The sequence below is a fragment of the Ascidia mentula genome, chromosome 2 (assembly GCF_947561715.1).
Source record: "Ascidia mentula chromosome 2, kaAscMent1.1, whole genome shotgun sequence".
In the NCBI taxonomy this organism is placed as follows: domain Eukaryota; kingdom Metazoa; phylum Chordata; class Ascidiacea; order Phlebobranchia; family Ascidiidae; genus Ascidia; species Ascidia mentula.
This window is the reverse complement of record NC_138567.1, coordinates 1615131-1638281: the sequence shown is the minus strand read 5'-3', so window position 1 is coordinate 1638281 and position 23151 is coordinate 1615131. Positions and strand designations below refer to the sequence as shown.

Sequence of the window (23151 nt, the reverse complement as noted above, 5' to 3'; positions counted from 1 at the left end):
AAAATATAAATTGTCATCTGGCCTATTCACCTCAAAACAGAGTGGTCGGCAATTGGTTTTATTTGAATTAGTTTTGACAAACCTGCTGCCTCTCATAAGGTAAAGTTTATATCATTTGGATATGTACGTGAACCCACTAACAATGAATAGGTGTGACAAATTATTATTTGAAGAAGGACCTATATGCGAAATTTTCTTTCTCGGTTTGACTCAAACGTTGAAATTACTTTTGCATCAGTTACAAATAACTTCCCAATCCAAGTCAATACAACTTTCGGGCTAAACCAGAGGTCGGGAACCTACGGCTCGCGAGCCACATGTCGCTCTTTTGATGACAGGATCTGACTCGCAGATAAATCTAAGGTTCTCCATAACGTAACAATCAACCAACACAATCCATTCGAAACAATCATGCTAAGATATGCCAGGCGTTATGAAAAACATAAGATAAAATCCTTTGTTTATGCGCCAGTTGTCGCCCGAAAAACCTCCCACAAAAATTCATAGCTGTGATTCAGCATAACCAAGTACTGCAAATAACTATGTTAAGTGCAAGAAATGTAGAACCATTAGTGACATATTTTTAAAAAAGATTTGGTGAGAAACCCTGTGAGAGGATAAATTTTCCATATTGCTTATTATGTCTAAGATACTTTCCATTTTAAACTTTGCCTCAACTTAAACGCGACGAACATAATTATCAAATTTGATTACATTAATTCGTGCTTTGCACACTTCATACGATTTGCATTATAAGTCTGTGGGTGTTTTAAGCAACAGAGATATGAAATATTTTAACTCTAATTGTTCTTACCTCCGGTCAAGAACTGCATCAATACGTTGACAGGAGGAAGTGGAAAGAAAGATTGGCCATTGATGGAAGTCATACAACATCCACTACCAGTGCACATATGTTCTACAATGAGACAGTTGAATTTTTGTCGGTAAAATTCTGGTTAAAGTTTCAATAAATGATTTACCTGATATATTTAGTCTGTGTATGTTGGCGTCATTCCCTGCAATGAAACAACGTTTGTAGTTTAAATAAAATCAACTCATCCACGCTAAAACCCAAGCAACACTGCCATGTTGTTGTATGGGACACACGCAAATATTATGAAGCAAAACGGAATAATTTAAAATGTACGTAACGCAGTTTGGATACTATTTTCTCATTGAGGTCAATAGATACTTTGTTTTGAGTGTATTTTTAGTTTTCGGTATTAGTAACGAAACATGGACAAGTCTATCTGTCTATATCCGGCTGTCGCGTACCGCTTGCAACTTATTTGGATTTTTATCGAAACAGAAAAACGACACTCCTGTTCTCTGTTGCCCAATCGTCCCCGAAGTAATAATCTCGGTTAGTTCGACTCATCCGACGATTTTCACACAAATTTGTTCACACCACCATCAATCATAAACTGCCTTAACCAACAACCAAGTAGTTCAAGCTTAATATCCAAACCAAACGTCAACAACGTAACAAGAGTTTACTTACACGCCCCACCAGATCCATTGTAAACTTTGTGTGATTCGTTTCGAGGAGCGAAAACTAAAAATGTTAAAAGGAACTTTTCATTTCAATCTGGAAATGTTTTATCAAACAAACTATAGCTTTCCTAGCTTCATATTGGTTGTATTATCAACAAAAAGTGAACAGCATGTACAACGTTGTCGGATTATTTTGTTTCTCAGCGTCAAATATTACGGAGATACCCCACACATTTTTTTCAACGATAAAAACGTCACTCACTTGTGGCGCATACACGAATTATTGAAACCATATATATATATTTGTGTAAGCTGCAGACAGATGGCCACTGTTTCGACCTAAAAGGTTTCATTATTCATTGGGCACCAAACTAGGTGCAACCTTACGGAGAAAACAAGGTGGAAACACTATGGCCAAGCAATGCTTAACCAATAGAGCCGTCAGGCCCCGTGATACAATAAAATAGTAAATATTTACTGCTGCTGCCTGCAGCTTAGACAAATGATATTATTGGTTCCACTTTGCTTATCATATATTGTTCGTAAACTCATTTTTTCGCTTTAAGTCAATAGTTCATAAAAATGGTTTCAAACAATTAATATTTACCACAGGGAAACGTTGTCCCACCACCGCTGTAGTCACACAGGAGTACGACGCAATCTCTAGGTCCACGACCTGACACACAATAACATTCTATTTTAATCCAATAAATATAAATAATGCCACCTTTTTTCAAAATACCTAAGAAAAAATGCGAAGATGGATTTAGTTTCAATTTCAAGAAAACTTCGACACAAATTTAAACCGACTTCATTTTTAAACGAACTTACCGCAGTAATTCGACGGATCAAGAGTTAAAACTCCACCGAATAATGAACAGATCAAAACCAAAGCAGTGACGTATCGAACCAGCACTACGTCACGAATTTTGTGACGTAGAACACAACGATTTACCATCTTCATTCTCAAGTGGGGTAACATAATTGCAAGCTGCACAAAGCCAATGTGGAATTGTAATATTAGGAGTGTCGGCTTAACTAAACAAATTTTTCTCCATTTAATTCATTGCATTTCCATGGTGTAAATCACCTTATCATTTCATAAATTATTTGATTTGTTTGACCAGAGGCTCCCAATGGTGCGACCTTTTTGTGTTTCTAGTTCGTCGCACGCTTACTTGGAGGCTTTGGAATAATTTTGTTTCTATAATAAACTGCGTAACCGTCTTGCTGTTGCAGTGATAAATAACGAATTATTGTATTACGTGGTTTATTTCGTCCAAACAAAAAAAGAAACTGCCGAAGGGACAAACACCAACACTACCGCTCCTTGCATATCACACCTCCTGTGCAAAACCAACCTCAAGCTTCAAACTGAATCCTATGTCGCAATTCACTGTGTATTCATGCAGAAATTGTGCTAAATCGTGTGGCTTCTGTCTCGTTGCGTTGAAAATGTAGCTGGAATGTTGATGACGTGAAAGGAACTGCGCGCGTGTTTTCGTCATTTCTCCACTCAAAGCCGCTCTTATTACCTCGCATTGCTATATTTTCGAATCGCGATTCGGACGGAAGCACTCTCGGTGACATTTCGTCTCACTGTATACCGTATACACTATAGTGTGTTGGAAGTAAAGCCACCATATTTCATTGCAAATCGCAGTAAAGTTCAATCTATTACACGAGTAACCACCGCTGTGAACCGCTATGACTTGTCACTACCCTTTTGCACACTCTACACGTTACAAAGGTAAATGTATTGCAAAAATGTACAGAAAAGTTGTAAAAAAAGTTTCTGTTACAGAAACACAGAAACAAATTAAAAGGAACAATATCTTCGAACGTTGTACAGCATCACGTAACAATCCGCATTGCGGTAAATGACCACAACATTATTAATACACACATATCATAAACACGTACATGGAATTTTGATTTAATCAATGAGATTTAAAGGGAAATAAGAAACTGCGGAATTTTTTAGATTTGAAACAGCCACAAGCATCCGTCAAAGTGATGAGTTATCGAAAACTTTACGAACTTTAATTGAATATAAGTTTGATGTTATGGGCGTATTTAATTGTGCAAACCGATATAGCGTTGCTCGCATTTCGCATTGACAATGATTTACAATCGAAAACATTTGCAAATTAATTTAACATCAGTTGTATAGACTTTTGTCCCAATAAGGGTTAGGATTATTTGACAATAACATTAACAAGTGCGTATTTCTATGAAAATAAATCTAAGTTTTAAACCGAAGTTCAACATTTCGTTGCGGTAAATGCTAAAATGTAGAATAGAAAAATTAAAATCCAAACACAATCAACACAAAACAATTCTGCCATGCATTTTTTTTCTGACGGCCATTGGAATGAACACAGACGCGAGTAGAGCGTTGTAATCGTTTCCCACCCAGCAGCGAAGATATTCCCGGTACTGCTGTGATTGACTTTCGTCCATGTAACGTCCAGTGGAAAATCCGATCGCCGCCGAGAGACCCACGATAAGCATGGGAATTCCCCAACCTAGGAGGAGCTTGCCAAGTGCGATTTTTCTTTGTCCTTTTTTGTTCATGGAAAGAATTTGGTCGGTGGATTTTATATAGAGAGTCAGACCTTCCAGCAACATCCAAATTCCTGGGAACAAAAGAGGGTGAACAATTTTTTTAACAAGTCATTATAAACCAACGTGCAGTCAAAAGTTTGGTATTTTTTGATACGTTGAGGACATTACGGCGGCTCGTTTAATTCCATTTTCTGGCACATATGCAGGATTTTATGTAAACTTTGTTGCAGTATGTCACCAACGTCACAAACACACAAGCTTCCTTGCTCTCTAGCGCCCACTCGTTGACGATATTGAGCACGTGAAAACACAACAGCGAGATTGAGAGGTTTATCTGCACAACGGTTCGATCACTGCGAACTTTCTTCCGCACCGACGTCAACGTTGCTATGGTTACGACGAGACAGACCACGCTGATCGATCCTTACATAAACGAAGTCATGATAATTTAAGCATTTTCGTTGTTCCAGTTATACATCCACTAAAACAGCCAATGTGTCGAAGACAAGACGCAAAATAACTTCTTAAAATCGATTCGCCCCATCCCCTGTTCCAACTGGTGTCAACCCACTGAAGGAAGTGCTGGAAAGAGTCGCTTTGGCTTTACCTGTGGCGTTTTTGATGATGACGGTTTCGTTTTTGACTTGTGTCAAGTTCAGATAGGAGATTTCCACTGCGTTGGACGAGTTGACAATTTCCTTCAACTTCTGGTCTGTGATTAGTTTATTTCTTTTGTAAATCACTTGCTGTGATAAAGTTATAGATTGATACAAGTGCCTGGTTGTTGTTTAAAGAAAGTTGATGCATAATAAGTTCCCTGGGAAACCTGTAATAATGAACGCAAAGATAAGGGGAACCCCCAGAACAAAGAAGAGCATGGGGAAAACTTTCATGGCTGCTCCGATGTTTTCAACATTTCCACCTTTATCACTTCCAGATGGTCTCAGTTTTCGTTGCTCTTCAGTTTGTGAACGATAGAGATGACGCGCGCTGATATTTCGTCATCACAATCCCACTGGATTTATTTCAGTTGCGGCGAAAACAACCGTCTTTAGCCAAAGTTAAGTTCCGTCGTACGATCAAACGAATGCATTAACACGACAAGATTGTTCCCTTTGATTCGTATACTGATTAGGAAAAGATATATCTTGCAAAAATAAAAGAAGTCAACTTACACGAGCTTTCGATAGTGTTAAACGGACTCTGCAATGCACCTGACGCCCCATTTCGGAACGTTAGTCAACAATACCAAAAGAGTGCTGTTCAACCCTTGCCCAATATGCTGACAGAACATTGTTTCGTTAGAAGACAACAAACACACATATTGTCAATAGCTGCCAAAAACCATACGTAGGTAGTTGGTTGGTTGGTATTGGCTGTTATTATTTTCAAGCAACATGTATGATTTGCCCGTATAATAAATTTTCTCGCGGAAAACACAATAAAACGACCAACAACCCAACATAATATAACAAAGCAACTGCGACATTATAAAACTTTCCACATCGGCAATTGGGTTCATTTCGTTTACGTCATCATGTTGTCATAAAATGTGATAGGATAAATTGTTGCGACAAAACGCGACAAGCGTTCGTCATGTGCGTTAATAACAAGAAGACGAGAATTGTAAACTCGCTTTACTCGCTCTCCATGGAAGAAATCCGGAATAATTACAACAAATTTGTGGAGGGACCATCAGCGTTCATTTGCGTGCGACTGCTGTTTACCAGTGAGATGAAACAACAAATGGTAAAACTAATGTAAAATATACGAATGCATCGAATAAAATGTAGATACAAGGAGACAATCTTTAATTCTGTCTCTATCCAACTTATTTTGGGTTCCAAGTGCGTCATTTCTGGAGAACTTAATATTGCAGGTTTCCAAGGTGCACAAAATTCCGAAAATATCTGATTGCGAACAAATGTATAAAAAGTTTTATGCAAACAAACTAACATTCATGACAACGATGAAATACCACTCATATCAACTCTACTCATTGTTAATACGTTGCATCGCCTTTCATGACAACAACTTACATCTACAAAAAAGACAATCATTCAAAAACATGCACAGAATCTCTAAGAACACTGAAGAACACACAGGTTATGAAGTTTAAACGAACACACAAGTCAATGACAAAAACGTTTCAGAATTCAAAAACAAACGTTTGTGAAAATCCGCACTGAAGCAAATTTACATCAGAACTTGGAAAACTTGTAGCACAAATATATTGATACAAGTTGGAAAGACACAAATACTCAGTGATGAGCAAAGACGATATTTCCCACTCAAATCCACTCTACTCATTGTTAATACGTTGCATCACCTCCTCACGTACACGCATATCTTCCATAGCAACGTTTCCTCCACTTCTACCATCACGTTTCGGTTTCTTATTGTCGGGAAGGAAGCGCTTTCTGATGGCGTCATCCATTATGCAGTAGATAACAAACAGGACGAATCCCTGCATCCCGTTCACCAAGCTGTGAATGTACATGAAAATCTCGTTCGAGATTTCGTTTCCAATTCCTGAAAAAGATTACGTTTTTTTATAACTCACATAATTTTGGAGAATAGATTCACACGAAGAAATTCTGAGAATATCGAAACTCACCAGTGAACAATGCCAAGCTCCAGGTTCCACCGAGCATCAGGAAGAGGAAAATGAACGTCTTTGCAGCTCTCTTTGCATCCTCCTGATCAGGGTCATCTCCTCTGTTCCGCATTCTTCGGGAGGTTAATGCTACATAAGATGTTTTCCCGATAATGAAGAGGTTGATGAGAAGGACGAGAGCAAGAGGAGTAATGACGGAAGTGTAGAAAACCGGAGTTTTGGGAGCCAACCAGCATCTGTCGTACTTGGGAATTGGTGAAGTATTGTTTTGGTATTGGTGGCACGCCTCGTAATAAGGCTGTGGTTTCATGTAGACGCCAAAGTGGAATCCTGTTGGTGCGGATATTCCCACAATCAAGGCTGGAAGAAGCCACCCGAAGGTCATAAAGTACTTCAGTCGTTTTTTTGAATCCTGGGCTTGGAAGTCGATTGGATTGGAGGTAGCCATGAAGAGTCGTATTCCCTCGATCAGAAACCACATTCCTATGGTAAGAAAAGGCTCTGTAAACTGTTTGATTTGTTGTTATTTAAACATCTTTACCTGAACACATCAAGAAAAAATGGTTTAGCACTGTAAACGCCATGCATGGCTTATCGTGCGTGACGATAATATCGTGCAATAAATTGACACCGTGAAGAAGCAGAAGTGATGACGTCAAACTTATCTGGATGTAAATTCTGTCCCCTCCCTCATTGAAACAGAGCAGGATGATTGCGGTGAGCAGGAGGAAGAAGACGGATGTTGATTCTGTGACGTATGTTGTAATCTGGAACAATTAATACATCAAGAAGTCATAACTGTTTTAAACATTTCCAAAACACGACCTTAAACCAATTCATCATCTGTCAATATAATGGAACTGAATGATTCAAGCACAAGATACAAACATATGAACGAAGCAATATACGTCCACTTACCTTAACACCGTGTGGAACGACGATGGATTTTACCGCCAGGAGGACGGAGAAAACAGTGAGGTGGTTGCAACTGCACGTCACGTGATCAGGGCTTACTTCGGTGGTACAGCCCTCATCCGAATATAAAGACACTGCTCCGTCGAAGAATGTGCATATGGGAGAAAGTTGGGAGATTTTCTGGTTGCTTCCGTTTTTCTTCATGTTTTCAATTTCGTCGCACGCTGATTGTGGTGACGTGGTAGGAAGGACGAATCTCACGTTGCCTTGCAGATGATTGTTGAGTTTTGCTTTTCCAAGAGGTGGGAAAATTTCGTCCACGTTCAAACCGATAATAACAATGTAGCTCGTATTTTTGATGGCTATGTAACGTGTTGTGGCGAGGTAACCAACTTGGTCATTCGGACCTTCAACCTCCAAATCCTCTGGAATCTTAAACTGGAGAACTGAAAATGCGACTTGGTTTGCTCCGTATTTAAACATTTTTTTGAGGATGTTCAAGTTTTAGAAAATATGTACTCACTACGAAAAGTTCATTCCAATTGGTGTTTGTTGTGGTCGATAGTTGGTTTGTTATTGGGATGGTGGTTGGTTGGTTAATTGTCGTTGATTGTAGAGTTGTCAGTGGGATGTTGGTTGTTTGCGAATTTAGTGAAAAATCTGTAATATTTTTTAATGGGAGACCCATAACAAAAATTGCTTTAATAAAATTTGACCGTATATTTTTGTATTTTGAGAGTTCACTTACTGCAGTAAAGTGATAGATTGAGGCAGGTGGTTGGTTCATGTGATAAAAGAGCTGCGGCATATGAGTAACCTGGGAAACCTGTAATAATGAACACAATTAAACTTGATGTAAGAAACCAACAAATAAAAGCATATTTTTTTAAATAGCAGGAATTGCGAATAAAGTAAAGATATTTTGATTAAGATTCCCAAATCCCTATATAAACTTTATGATGAGTTGTTAGTTGCAAAACAAAAAGTTGTTTTAAATATTGTTTAAACCGGATAATGTGACATGCCAAGCTTTGATTGTACGCCCTACTGTGTTTTCAAAACTGCATTGCAACAAGTTTAAGCATTTTTACTTTCACTGTAATCGAGCATATATTCCACAGTCAATGTTAATGAACCAATGTATCTTACACTTTTCATATCCTTGTATGGAAATTGTATATCCCGAACCTGGAACACTGGGGATGGATCCTGCAATTATAAAGGGTTAGCATTGTTTCTCATTAGGTATATTTTATTGCAACTATAACAGACTTTACAATAAAAAAGGTGTGTGTAAAAATTCCTCATATATACAAAAAAAGGATGTTATCTGCTCAGAAAGACTTAAATGACAACTATATGCACAAGTATATTTCTATGGTAGAAAGTTGCTTGTGCGGGAAATTCTCATGCATGAGCATTTTTTTGTTCAGTTAATGTAATTATTTAGGTCATTAAAGGGTTTGTATGTTACTTAAAATTTTATGTTTCCATCTCTTTTCTAAAATCATACCACAAACTTTCCCGACGTAAACAAAGGCTTATTTTTAGGTCCGGGTCCAAACTCACGCTTTGTTTGTTTCATTTTGCCGCGGTCGCAAGCTCGCGAGAAAGCTTGGAAGCGTGAGCGTTTGGTCACAAGTCGCGGGCTTGCGAGGGCTCGACTTGGTTGCTGGGCTTACACGCCGGCGAAATCATTTTGATTTAGTTCAAACCCGCAAGCTTCGAAAATAGATTGTACGTCCAAGGTTTAGGTGTTGCAAATTGAAGTTTGATGTGGCACAGAAAACGTTTTTGGGGATATTAATCACAGCATTTATTTAAATTAAATTTTATCAAATGGAGGTCGTTTTATGAAGTTGTAGTGACATCACAGATTAACAGACAAGATCTGTGTCTATGAAAGATATATTATCAGAGATATAGTGCTATATGGATGGGAAAAGCTAATGGTAAGTTAAACATTTGACCATGACAACGTTATATCTTACAGCTTTTGCATACTTTATGTAGTTTCATTTAATCAAAATAATGCTGTTGACATGGAAAATATAAATTGTCATCTGGCCATTTCACCTCAAAACAAAGTGGTCGGCAATTGGTTTTATTTGAATTAGTTTTGACAAACCTGTTGCCTCTCATAAAGTGAAGTTTTTAACATTTTGATAGGTACATGCACCCACCAACATGAATGAATGTGAATATTGCCCAATTTTTATTTGAAAAATGACCTATATGTGAAATTTTCTTTCTAGGTTTGACTCAAACGTTCCGATTTGTTTAGTGCTCAACCTGTGAAATTACTTTTCAATAAGTTACAAATAACTTCCCATGCCACGTCAATACAACTTTCGGGCTAAACCAGAGGTCGGGAACCTATAGCAAGCGAACCAGATTTCGCTCTTTTGATGACGGCATGTGGCTCGCAGATAAATCTAAGGTTCTCCATGACGTAAAAATCAACCAAAACAATCCATTCGAAACAATCATGCTAAGATATGGCAGGCGTTATGAAAAACATAAGATAAAATCCTTTGTTTATACGCCAGATGTCGCCCGATAAACCTCTCACAAAAATACATAGCTGTGATTCAGCATAACCAAGTACTGCAAATAACTTTTAGTGCAAGAAATGCAGAAACCATTAGTGATATATTTTTGAAACAGATTTGGTGAGAAACTCTGTGAAAGGATAAATTTTCAATATTCCGAATTATGTCTTGTAAACTGTGCAGTTTAAACTTTGCAGCTTTGCCTTAACTTTAAAGCGCCGAAGCTTTGCACATTTAATATGATTTGCATGGTAAGTCTGTTGGGTGTTTTAAGGAACAGCAAAGATATGAAATGTTTTAACTCTAATTGTGCTTACCTCCGGTCAAGAACTGCATCAATACGTTGACGGGAGGTAGAGGTGAATGAAGGGCGTCATTGATGGAAGTCATACAACATCCACTACCAGTGCACGTATGTTCTACATTAACAGTTGAACTTTATCGGGAAAATTCTGGTTAAAGTTGAAATAAATAATTTACCTGCTATATTTAGGTTTTGTATGTTGGTGTTACTATTCCCTGCAATGAAACGACAACGTTTGAAGTTTATAAAAACTCAGCTTATCCACATTAAACCGAAGCAGTACTGCCATGTTATTGTATGGGACACACGCAAATACTATGAAGCAAAACGGAATAGTTTAAAATGTACGTAACGCAGTCTGAATACTATTTTCTCATTGAGGTCAATAGAATGCTTTGTTTTGAGTATATTTTTAGTTTTCGGTTTTAGAAACGATACATGGACAAGTCCTTTTGACTAGATCCGGCTGTCGCCTTCCGCTTGCCACTTGCCACTTATTTGGCTTTTTATCGAAACAAAAAAACGATACTCCGGTTCTTTGTGGCCCAATCGTCCCCGAATTAATAATCTCGGTTAGTTCGACTCATCCGACGATTTTCACACGAATTTTTCCACACCGCCTTCAATCATAAACTGCCTTAACCAACAACCAAGTAGTTCAAGCTTAATATCCAAACCAAACGTCAACGACGTAACAAGAGTTTACTTACAAACCCCACCAGATCCATTGTAAACTTTGTGTGATTCGTTTCGAGGAGCGAAAACTGAAAATGTTAAAAGGAACTTTTCATTTCAATCTGGAAATGTTTTATCAAACAAACTATAGCTTTCCTAGCTTCGTATTGGTTGAGTTATCATCAAAAGGTGAGCAGCATGTACAACGTTGTTGGATTATTTTGTTTCTTAGCGTCAAATATTACGGAGTCACCTCACACATTTTTTAATTTAACGATAAAAACGTCGCACACTTTTGGCGCATACACGAAATATTGAAACCATATACATATATTGTTCGTAAACACATTTCTTTGCTTTATGCCAATAGTTCCTAAAAATGGCTAAAAATAGTAAATATTTACCACAGGGAAATGTCGTTCCACCGGTGTAGTCACACAGGAGGACGACGCAATCTCTCGGTCCACGACCTGAAACACAACAGCATTCTATTTTAACCCAATAAACATAAATAATGCCACCTTTTTTTCAAAATACTTTCAAAATCAGATAAAAAATGCGAAGATGGATTTAGTTTCAGTTTCAAGAAAACTTCGGCACCGACTTAATTTTTAAACGAACTTACCGCAGTAATCCGACGGATCGAGGGTTAAAACTCCACCAAATAATGAATAGATTAAAACCAAAGCAGTGACGTAACGAACCAGAACTACGTCACGAATTTTTTGACGCAGAACACAACGATTTACCATCTTCATTCTCGAGTGGGGGAACATAATTGCAAGCTGTACAAAACCAATGTGGAATTACAATATTAGGAGTGTTGGCTTAACTAAACAAATTTTTCTCCATTTAATACATTGCATTTCCATGGTACAAATCACCTTAAATCATTTCATAAATTATTAGATTTGTTTGACCAGAGGCTCCCAATGGTGCGCCGTTTTTGTGTTTCTGGGGCGTCGCAGGCTAACTTGGAGGGTTTGGAGTTATTTTCTTTCTATAATAAACTGCGTAACCTTCTTACTGTTGCAGTGATAAATGACGAATTATCGTATTACGTAGATTATGAATGAGTCACCAGTTCAAGAAAGCATAAAACCACTGTTCTTGACAATAAGCAACTGCAGAAGGGAACAAACACCAACACTACCGCTCCTTGCATATCACACCTCTTGTGCCAAACCAACCTCAGGCTTCAAACTGAATCCTTTGTCGCAATTCACTGTGTATTCATTCAGTAATTGTATTAAATCGTGTGGCTTCAGTCTTGTTGCGTTGAAAATTTAACTGGAATGTTGATGACGTGAAAGGAACAGCGCGCGTGTTTTCGTCATTTCTCCACTCAAACCCGCTCCTATTACCTCGCATTGTTATATTTTAGAATCGCGTTTTCGACAGAACCACTCTCGACGACATTTTATCTCATCGTAGAGTGTTGGATATAAAGCCACCATAACAATTCACAAATGTTGTGCATCCAGAAACAAAAGTGACAAACTAACCACAATAGTCAGACGGGTCTAATTGATATGCTCCCGTGAACAACACAAGCAGAAATGATATCACTGCAATATGACGTGTTTTAATGACGTCACGACACCGGTTAAACGGTAAGACAACAACTGGAAACTTCATGTTCGTATGAATTCTGCTTTCACAACAAAATTGCGTCTTAATTTTTTCCCCAACAAGCTTGCTTTTAATTTCGAGTTTTATTTACAAATACATTTTCACGCAATAAATACAAATGTAACAGGTCGGCTACCAAACACAGAAGGAAATGCACGTCTGGTGTAATAAACCGGTTCTACAATTGAGCAAAAACAATAACCTAAAACAAAGCTGTTTTGAAATCCTCAACACTATTTAATTAATACTGTTGTATCAAATACTTTCAATAACATATAAAACAACATCTGCCACTCAACAGGACAAACTCGTCAGCAGGCTTCACATATGACAATACGCTTAGTGCAACACGCATATATAGAAAGTCACGCGACAAACGAAGAAAGGTTGTTCTATTGCCGACTAAATGTAGCATACATACTGTGAGGTTAAAAAAAATGAAATGATACAATAGCGCCACGTAGCGCCTTAATGTAATGTCATGTATTGTTGATGTTTTTGTGAAACGGCATTTTTGTGCAAATTTTTGAAGGAAAACTATTCATGTATTGAAGCAAGTGTATTTGTTTCTTATTTTGAGATTTTAGTTTCTGTGTCATTCAGCTTAATTGCAACCGATCTGTGTGCTTGGTGTTGAACCAAGCTGAGAAGAAATGTGTAAACGTTGCTGAGATGAAATGTGAAAATATGTTTGCGTGTAATTGTTAAATGCTGATAATCAGCCTACATCAAAAGTTTTGTCGTGAGCGATCCACAACAGCACAAAAGACAAATGACGAGCGTTCGTCGCGTTAATAACAAGAAGACGAGAATGGTAAACTCGCTTTACTTGCGCTCCATGCAGAAAATCCGGAATAATTACCACAAATTTGTGGAGGGAGCATCAGCGTTCATTTGCGAGTGTTTGCTATTTACCAGTGAGATGGAACAACAAATGGTTCAACCAACGTAAAACGTACGGCAGCATTGAATTAAATGTGGATACAAGGAGCACTTCATATTACAGGTTTCCAAGGTGCACAACATTCCAAAAATAACTGATAGCAAACAAACGCACCAAGAGTTTTATGCAAACAAACTAACATTCACGACAACGATGAAACACCACTCATATCAACTCTATTCATTCTTAACACGTCGCATCACCTTTTATGGTTGGTTGGTTGGTTGGTTGGTTGGTTGGTTGGTTGGTTGGTTGGTTGGTTGGTTGGTTGGTTGGTTGGTTGGTTGGTTGGTTGGTTGGTTGGTTGGTTGGTTGGTTGGTTGGTTGGTTGGTTGGTTGGTTGGTTGGTTGGCCACTTTTGGTTGTTTGCGAACTATCTATAATATAACTTAATAATCTGTTCTTCTGACAAAGATAAAACGTAACTTTATTCACCGACGTTTCGCCTGTGTGCTGTACCATTACCTTGAGGAAGCCTTGTTGAATAACAGGCGAAACGTCGGTGAATAAAGTTACGTTTTATCTTTGTCAGAAGAACAGATTATTAAGTTATATTATAGATAGTTCGCAAACAACCAAAAGTGGTTTGGAATGTTGATATTGTCGTTGCTGGTAGTGTTGTCAGTGAGATTTTGGTTGTTTGCGAACTATCTATAATATAACATAATAATCTGTTCTTTTGACAAAGATAAAACGTAACTTTATTCACCGACGTTTCGCCTGTGTGCTGTACCATTACCTTGAGGAAGCCTTGTTGAATAACAGGCGAAACGTCGGTGAATAAAGTTACGTTTTATCTTTGTCAGAAGAACAGATTATTAAGTTACAATATGCCTGGCAGCAACAAAAACATTATATTAATTTACACTGTTAAAATCATGTAATGAATCAAAATGACTTGTTTGTCAACCATGAAATATCGCAAATGTGAATCGATTGCGATCCAACAGATTTCCATTATTATACATTTTCCAATGGACGCGTTTAACGCAGGGTGACCGTCATTTCCGACCAGCTATCAACTTGATTAATTACTTTCACGCCTTTAATGATCGAGTACAAAAAAACAACTGCTAGCATAACTTGCTTTGTAAGAAGCTGCTCAGAGTTGCACCGAATGCAAAAGGATATTTACTACAGGTATTTATTTCTGTTATTGTGCCTGTGGTTACAAGCAAGTTGCGCAATTGTGTTTAACCAAGCAACCTCATCCCAAACTCAACACATAGTAAAACACGGCACATAGCGACAACAAAGATACCGATTAAGCCAACTTAAGTACTCACAGAAACATTCGAGAATTGCACAAGGGCATGAAACTTGCTGCACGTTACTGCAATGGTTCATCGAAACCGGTCAATAAAAGTTACAGGTAAATACTTTTTAATATGTATTGTACAAACAGGAAGGCAATATACATTTTCATTAAAAGTTCCCAAGTTTCATGGAATACGAGAGCTGAGATCGCCAAATATAAAGGGCCTACTTAGTGGGGCAATCCTGTTTTGCTATGCGAAAGCATGGTAACTATTCCGCGTTGGATTGTGCAGGAATGAATTTTATCCACATTATGGCGCACACGAGCATACATTTTCTGGGTTTGTTTACCTTTTTTGCTTTGGTTTACGTTGCGTCGGGTAACTGAGTATTAAGTGTCAACGGTCATTTATAAAGCGCAGTTCCAACTCCAAAGAGTTAAAAATGGAAATGACGTGGTTAAATCCTGTGCGCTACTGCGATTTAACTGCTGATAAATTGCAGAATCCATTTAACTGCTAAAGTAGCTGCAGTTATAACTTGCATCTATTAAATACTTTCACTAATCAACATTTCACTGAATTGAAATGCAAATACCAAAATTAGATATACTAGTAAATATATTATGCTCGCAAAACTCGTGCAAAAAAAAGGGTTTTAACAGTCAGCCTGTCCAAAACAGTGCACCAGCAATTAAGTTGTAGACCTCAGACTGACATGGCGTATTGAAGAAATACATAAATATATCTTTGTCGTTGTTCCAATAATAGAAAATCACGATCCACATCAAGAACAAAATTTTGGTTAAACTTGTATGCGATACTGTTACGGAATTATTTCGGCAGCTTTGCAATTTTAAACGGTCAGATGTTTTTGGGTGGCAATTTTAACCCCCAATTAACCCTTCTACCTAATTCGGTACTTTTCACAAAGCTGCCTTCCTAATTCTGATACGTGGAGGATGTCGACTGCGGCATTGAATACATTGCTATCTTATGTGATGATTGTTGGTGAAGAAACTATTTTTCAATTTCGAAAAGGTCGGATTGTGTTGGAATTAGGATCTTCCAGGAAAAGTTAAAACTCACATTGGTCATAATGCGATACTGACATTCTACAGCTTAGGGGCATTGGCACAGGTAGGGAAATATTCATTAACTCCAAATGTTTCCACAGAAAACGCATTTTGGACTTCTCAAACCGATGGAAATCGTAAATCATTGATAAAGTGCGAAGAACCGTCACCGTTTTTTCGACATCTTTTGTCAGTACTTCAACCGAATGTTGAGAAGCAGAAATGAAGTAGGAAAACCAAGCGCTTTCCGTACCGGAACAGCCGATCGGTCGCGCAATCGCAAGTTAAACTGCTGGCTATTTAACAGACAATTAACTGAAACAATTAAATCCTTGCCAAAAATAACAGCATAATGCGAATGAATCATTGTTTGTAAGTTGTTCTGAAGAAGTGTTTCTTTGGACAAACAAATCCATGTTTGTATAGTCTTTGCATGAAGTTTGCTTCCGCGGTTAACAACCGAACAGGTACCACAAAGTGGAAATCTGTGTGTCTAGTAGTCTACGGGTTAGTCTGTGTCACAGTTATCAGCTGCACTGATGAGACCTTGCAGGTCGAAACAGTGCGTACACTTGTCTGCAGCTCTAATTGGTAATTATGACTCTTCTGCGTATATAAGATGAAAATTATGGCATGCATGTATCTAATTTAAAGCTAACAGTATTCATAAAAACATTCCAAAGTGATTCCAAATAAACAATGGTAAAAAAAGGCTCACATAAATATACAAGGTGTAGTGGTCCTATAGTGGGTGATCTATCAAAACACAGCGTGAAATATTTTGTTATTGCAACATGGTAGACTTTACTTAAATCAATAAAATCTTACAATCAATCAAGACGTTACGCTTGTCAACTCCGCAATACCTCCGCAAAGATAAACGCATTGCAGTCGAATCAATTTCTATTTTGATAGATTTTCTACCGGCCGAGTGTACACAAAGGTGACCGCCATTTCCGATCCGTCATTAACTTGATTAAATCAACTTAAATTAATGAGTTTTTTGCCGATTGAGGACTGCGAAAAATCAACTGTTGCTGCTGCCTCACGTTTAAAGTGCATCTGCCTTAACCTGTAGATCAACGTAATGCGAAACACTTTCACAGTTGCTTATTCCGTATATTATGCCTATCACATTGTCACAATTAAACAAATTCTGTGTAATACAAGGTACATAGCAACAACGGAGAATAACAAGGGATTTGAAGCATAAAGCTGGTGCATTACATACATACATATCACTGCAATGGCGCATTGAAACCAGACAAAGGGGCACGAGTGACACAAAATATACTTACTAATATTTATACAACAATGTTGAAACGAACAAACGATCTGTATTTGTACACACAAAACCCATACTCAAAATATTATTTACTCAAGCGCTGCAAAACCTTTTTAACGCACGCGCGTATCTTCGGTAGGTATGCTGCCTGTACTTCTATCTGCTATTATTCGGTTCATTTTGTCACCAATTAAGCGATTTCTGATGACGTCATTCATGACGCAGTAGATAAGAAACAATACGAATCCTTGCATCCCGTTCACCACGCTGTGAATGTACATGAAAACTTCGTTCGAGATTTCGTTTCCAATTCCTGAAACAGATTAAGATATTTTACTTTAGAAGAGGGCGAGCAATTCATATGACGGATTAAATTAGAGGGAAAATTTGTAGATTTTAGATTCACCGTAACTCACCTGTGAAGAATGCCAAGCTCCAGGTTCCACCGAGCATCAAGAAGAGGAAAATGAATGTCTTTCCAGCTCTCTTTGCATCTTCCTGATCAGGATCTTTTCCTCTATTCCGCATCTTCCGGGAGGTAAAGTTAACATACGATGTCTTTACGATAATGAGGAGGTTGATGAGAAGGACGAGAACAAGAGGAGTGATGACGGAAGTGTAGAAAACCGGAGTATTGGGAGCCAACCAGCATCTGTCGTACTTGGGAATCGGTGAAGTGTTGTTTTGATATTGGTGGCACGCCTCGTAATAAGGCTGTGGTTTCATGTAGACGCCGAAGTGGAATCCCACAGGTGCGGATATTCCCACAATGAAGACGGGAAGAAGCCACCCTAAGGTCATAAAGTACTTCAGCCGATCTTTGGAATTTTGTGACCGAAAATTGATTGGATTGGAGATAGCCATAAAGATTCGTACTCCCTCGATGAGAAACCACATTCCTATGGTGAGAAAAGCTTTCTTAAATTGTTGGATTTGTTGTTATTTAAAAAACTTTACCTGAACACATCAAGAAGAAATGGTTTAGCACTGTAAACGCCATGCATGGCTGATCATGCGTGACGATAATATCGTGCAATAAGTTGACACCGTGAAGAAGCAGAAGTGATGACGTCAAACATATCTGGATGTAAATTCTGTTCCCTCCCTCATTGAAACAGACCAGGATGATTGCAGTGAGCAGGAGGAAGAAGACGGATGTTGATTCTGTAACGTATGTTGTAATCTGGAACAATTAATACATTTAGAAGTCATAAATGTTTCAAGTATTTCCAAAAAACGACATCGACCAAGTTTTTTTAAGTTTGAATGTAACGGAACTGACTGATTTTATAAAGCACAAGGTGTAATTATGAATGAAATATTATATGTGTACTTGCCTTAACACCGTATGGAACGACGATGGATTTTACCGCCAGGAGGACGGAGAAAACAGTGAGGTGGTTGCAACTGCACGTCACGTGATCAGGGCTTACTTCGGTGGTACAGCCCTCATCCGAATATAAAGACGCTGCTACATCAAAGAATGCGCATCTGGGAGAAAGTTGGGAGATTTTCTGGTTGCTTCCGTTTTTCTTCATGTTTTCAATTTCGTCGCACACTGATTGTGGTGACGTGGTAGGAAGGACGAATCTAACGTTGCCTTGCAGTTGATTGTTGAGTTTTACTTTTTCAGGCTGTGCACGTCGTGGAATTGAGTCCACGTTCAAACCGACAATAACAATGTAGCTCGTATTTTTGATGGCTATGTAACGTGTTGTGGCGAGGGAGCCAACTTGGTCAGTCGGACCTTCAACCTCCACATCCTCTGGAATCTTTAAGTGGAGAACTGAAAATGCGACTTGGTTTGCTCCGTTTGTTTCCAACGTTAAGTCGATGCGAGTTGAACCAAGCAAGATATTGGCAGTGAGTTGGGTCTGGGTACCGTTCAATATCGTATGATTGAAGTAGAGTTGGGCATTACCATTGTGGAAAGTGATTATGTTTGAAGTTTGAGATAATCGGGTGATATTTTCCACAAGTTGATCGATGTTTATTAAATCACCCGAGTTAGCCGGTTGTATAGAAGTCAGATTACTTTGCAAACCTGTTCAAATGTTATGTTGAGTTTCTTAGTTTGTAGCTACAACAACTCTTTATTGTTTTTTAACTCTCAAGAAAAACAGCACGTGTTTGCTCATTTGGTTACAAACCAAGCATTTACTGCTTCCATAACAATGCATATTTAAAAAATTATGAGCAAACACGTGCTGCAAATTTATGCCATAACTTCTTCAAAATTTGTGATCCATTTTGTTACCACTTGTAGGTGCCAAGGTTTATTTTAAGCCAATAAATAGATTTAAAACATTTTTCATTGGATTCTGTGTCAACCCACTGGGAATACTTTCATTCCAGCTTGTAGTGGGTTTGGTGGTTGATTGGTTGGTTATTGGGTTGGTGGTTGATTGGTTGGTTATTGGGTTGGTGGTTGGTTGGTTGATTGTTGGGATGGTGGTTGCTTGGTTGGTTATTGGGTTGGTGGTTGGTTGGTTGGTTATTGGGTTGGTGGTTGGTTGGTTGATTGTTGGGATGGTGGTTGCTTGGTTGGTTATTGGAATGGTGGTTTGTTGGTTGGTTGTTGGGATGGTGGTTGTGGACGCTTGTGCAGTTAGGAGTTGAGTGGTTGGGAATGTTGATGTTGTCGTTGCTTGTAGAGTTGTCGGTGGGATTTTCGTTGTTTGCAAATTTAGTGAAAAATCTGAAAAATGTTTAATTGGGAACGGTAACAAAAATTGCTTCCGTAAAATTTGACTAGGTATTTTTTTATGTTTTGATTTGATTTTGTTAAAATCACTTACTGCAGTAAAGTGATAGATTGAGGCAAGTGGATGGATCTTGTGACAAGTAAACTGGTGCGAATGAGGGGGAAATCCCTGGGAAACCTGCAATAATGAACGCAATTAAACTTCATGTAGGAAATCAACAAAAACAAACATGAGTTTTCATTTCATCACAGTATGTTTTTGTTTCATAACAAATAAAACTTCGGAACAGCGTTTTTTGTTAAGAACGTTTACCCTTGTTTTATGTTTGTTGTTTTTAGATGATGGGAGAAATATATATATTATTACGATTAGACGACTTGGTCGATATTGCAATAACCTAATATTGTTTAATCCGACACCCACTATTCATAACACATAAATAAATGGATTGTGTTAAAAATACTGCTTTTTCACCTAGATAACCAGGAAAATATGCGTGGAAACACTCTATTGCAAGGATTGAGCGATAGACATGACATAACATATTTTGCAATCATTAAGTGTAACGTTTATGCTGTGACGTAGTGTTCACATTTACGTAATTTTCCATTAGGTAATGGAGAGTGACTTGCAGTTTTGTACCGCCCAGATAAATACCACAGTTCTCGGAACTGCCCAGGAAGAATTGATCGTAATCGCATAATGATAGTATCGTAGCTCACGCGACGACATTCTTACACTGTTTTGATTGTCTTTAAATCTCTGGTTTCTGTGGCCCGAAATTCATTCCACATCGTGGAATCGCTACTCTGCGCTGGGCTTCTGCCTAGTGTAGTTTCAACATTCCATTCTACATTTTGGTACGCCTTTAGCGTAGAATCAACGTCTGTATATTCTACTCTTGGGGCTGAATTGTATTTCTGAACATATATCTTTCGTCTTGGTGAATAAAACAAACTAACACAAGTTTGGTTAGTTACGAAGAGGAGTCCGGAGTCAGGGAAACGCATATCGCAGTTGAACACGCAGTTCAAACAAACAAACAATACACATTCCTACATAAATTATATCAGCATTTAATATTTGATAAAGCCATCTCGAAGATTTGATCGATTGTCCATGAGGAACTTTTTTACATATGTGCTTGTGATTGAAAAGTTCCCTTAGGTAAATTTAGTCATTTTAATTTTGCGTTGGCGCAGTAGTTTAATTTTGATTTTTTTCACATGTTTTCATCACAATTTTAATCGTATTTCCGACTTCATGTTAAAACTTATAAAACTTTATTCAATAATACGTAGATACACACAGACAACATTTTGAATCTAGACAGTATTTGTTCACTCATGTTGTTTGTGTGTTGCCATAAAAACCATTACTTGTTATTGGCAAGATTTGAAATTAAATATTCTTGTAATCTGATCAAATTATATTTGTACGGAGATATTTTGTTGAACTTGTTTCTTCAGACAAAATCACTATTACGAAGATTTACTCACATTTTTCGTATCCTTGTATCGAGATTACATAACCCAAACCTTGAACAAGGGGAGTTGATCCTGCACAAAACAAACGAATAGTTAACACTGCTTTGCTGATAAATAGTTATAGCGATAAAATTACTCGAAACGGTGTGACAAATTTCACCTGGTTGTAGGAATTGGATTTTTACGTTGACATGTGGTTGGGGTTCAGTGTGAACCAGAAACGAAGCACTGTTGATTGACGTCATACAGCATCCACTTCCAGTACAGTTAAGCTCTGAAGTTTAATGTATTTACCGTTATAGCGTGAAGCAAGACAAGCTTTGTTTCACGATTAACTTAAATCTAAAATATGTTTGTTTAAAGAAAGCAGGAAAGTTTTTGTCTAAATAAAGTTGCTTTAAGTTCAAACTTAAACTGAATTGCTTCACCTGTGAGATTTATTCCCTGTATATTCACACCGTTCCCTGTAATTAAACATAATGTTACACAGCAAAATCCTAATATTTTTTGGGAAAAATCAGTAAAAATCTTTTTTTTTCAACTCAACACATCAAAAAAATTAAACGTGCTACAATTGATGCCAAAAGTAAATTATAGTGCATTTCTTGCTGCCATAGGCATAGTAATTTACAAGAATTGTTCTTGCGGCACTTAAGTTACGAAAGTGTTTATTGGAACTAACGTTTCGTCTACCATCCGGCGAGACTTCCTCAGGGTTATGTCCAAGAAACACATTCGTAAATTAATCATATTTGAAAACTTCATTGTTGCGAATCAAACTGTTTTATCGAGCTGCAAACAGGGTGTGTACTGTTTCCACCTGTAAGGTCTCATCAGTGCAGCTGTTGAAGGGGCACTGTGCTAGCTTCTGAACTAGCACGCACACTAAATTCCACTTTGTGGTACCGTTCCGATCTGTTGGGTACCCTATACTGAGTACCAAACAACAGAGACGAACCACTGTGGAGCGCACTATGGCCAAACAGATCTGCTCGGTAACCGATAGCGCTAAAGGCAGAAACACCATTGCTTTTTTTGTACCTAAAGTGTTTTATTTTACCTGAAACACAATTGCCTGCCCACTGAAAACAGCTAGAGTTGCAAGCAATAAGAATAAACAGAGAGATATCCCAATCCCTACTTAGGTAGCCATGTAATAAATACACATCTACTTCAAAATAAAGAAACTTACAACTCCCATCCGATCCGTAGTAAACTGGTTGTGATTGATTGCGAGGAGCGAGAACTACAACACAGAAAACTTTAATATTTGAGCATTGCATTATACCAGAACTGATAATTTACAACATTATGCGTAATATGACCTTCACTAAATTGTGATTTGAACAAGTTTATATAAACTATGTTGCTTACCACAAGGAAACGTTGTTCCACCTGAAGTTGAGTTGCACAAAAATATCACGCAATCCTTCGGCCCACGACCTAATAAGGCATAATAGAAAGGAAAAAAGAAATCTCTGTAACCTTAAATTTAAATCTAATTTTAGAATGTTATTTGCTTTAAATACTTTCCTCAATATCGAAATTTTTGGTTGCACTTGTATCAGAAATACGTCACAATCAATCGTTATACGTCACAATCAATCGTGGAATTTATATTAAACTCACCACAATAGGCAGA

The 23151-nt window shown here is 37.9% G+C and overlaps 2 protein-coding genes across 2 annotated transcripts; both read right to left on the bottom strand.

Moving 5' to 3' along the window:
* Positions 1 to 6364: 6364 nt before the first annotated feature.
* Positions 6365 to 7160, bottom strand: LOC145889094 (adhesion G protein-coupled receptor E4-like). The gene is made up of 2 exons (XM_082979977.1): positions 6680 to 7160; positions 6365 to 6594 (listed from the first exon to the last, which is right to left on the bottom strand). The coding sequence occupies exons 1-2, from the start codon at positions 7158 to 7160 to the stop codon at positions 6365 to 6367; spliced, it is 711 nt and encodes a 236-aa protein (XP_082836103.1).
* A 12503-nt stretch (positions 7161 to 19663) lies between these two features.
* LOC145889090 (uncharacterized) lies at positions 19664 to 21548 on the bottom strand. The gene is made up of 3 exons (XM_082979973.1): positions 21522 to 21548; positions 20116 to 20199; positions 19664 to 20015 (listed from the first exon to the last, which is right to left on the bottom strand). Coding segments are annotated over exons 1-3 (438 nt in total). The 5' UTR covers positions 21524 to 21548.
* Between the last annotated feature and the right edge of the window lie 1603 nt (positions 21549 to 23151).

Coding starts and splice junctions, on each gene's coding strand:
- LOC145889094 (XM_082979977.1), bottom strand. CDS start 7,160: ATGTGGTTTCTGATCGAGGGAATACGACTCTTCATGGCTACCTCCAAT. Junction 6,595..6,679: donor GAGCTTGGCATTGTTCACTG/GTGAGTTTCGAT, acceptor AATCTTTTTCAG/GAATTGGAAACGAAATCTCG.
- LOC145889090 (XM_082979973.1), bottom strand. Junction 20,016..20,115: donor CAATCTATCACTTTACTGCA/GTAAGTGATTTT, acceptor AACATTTTTCAG/ATTTTTCACTAAATTTGCAA.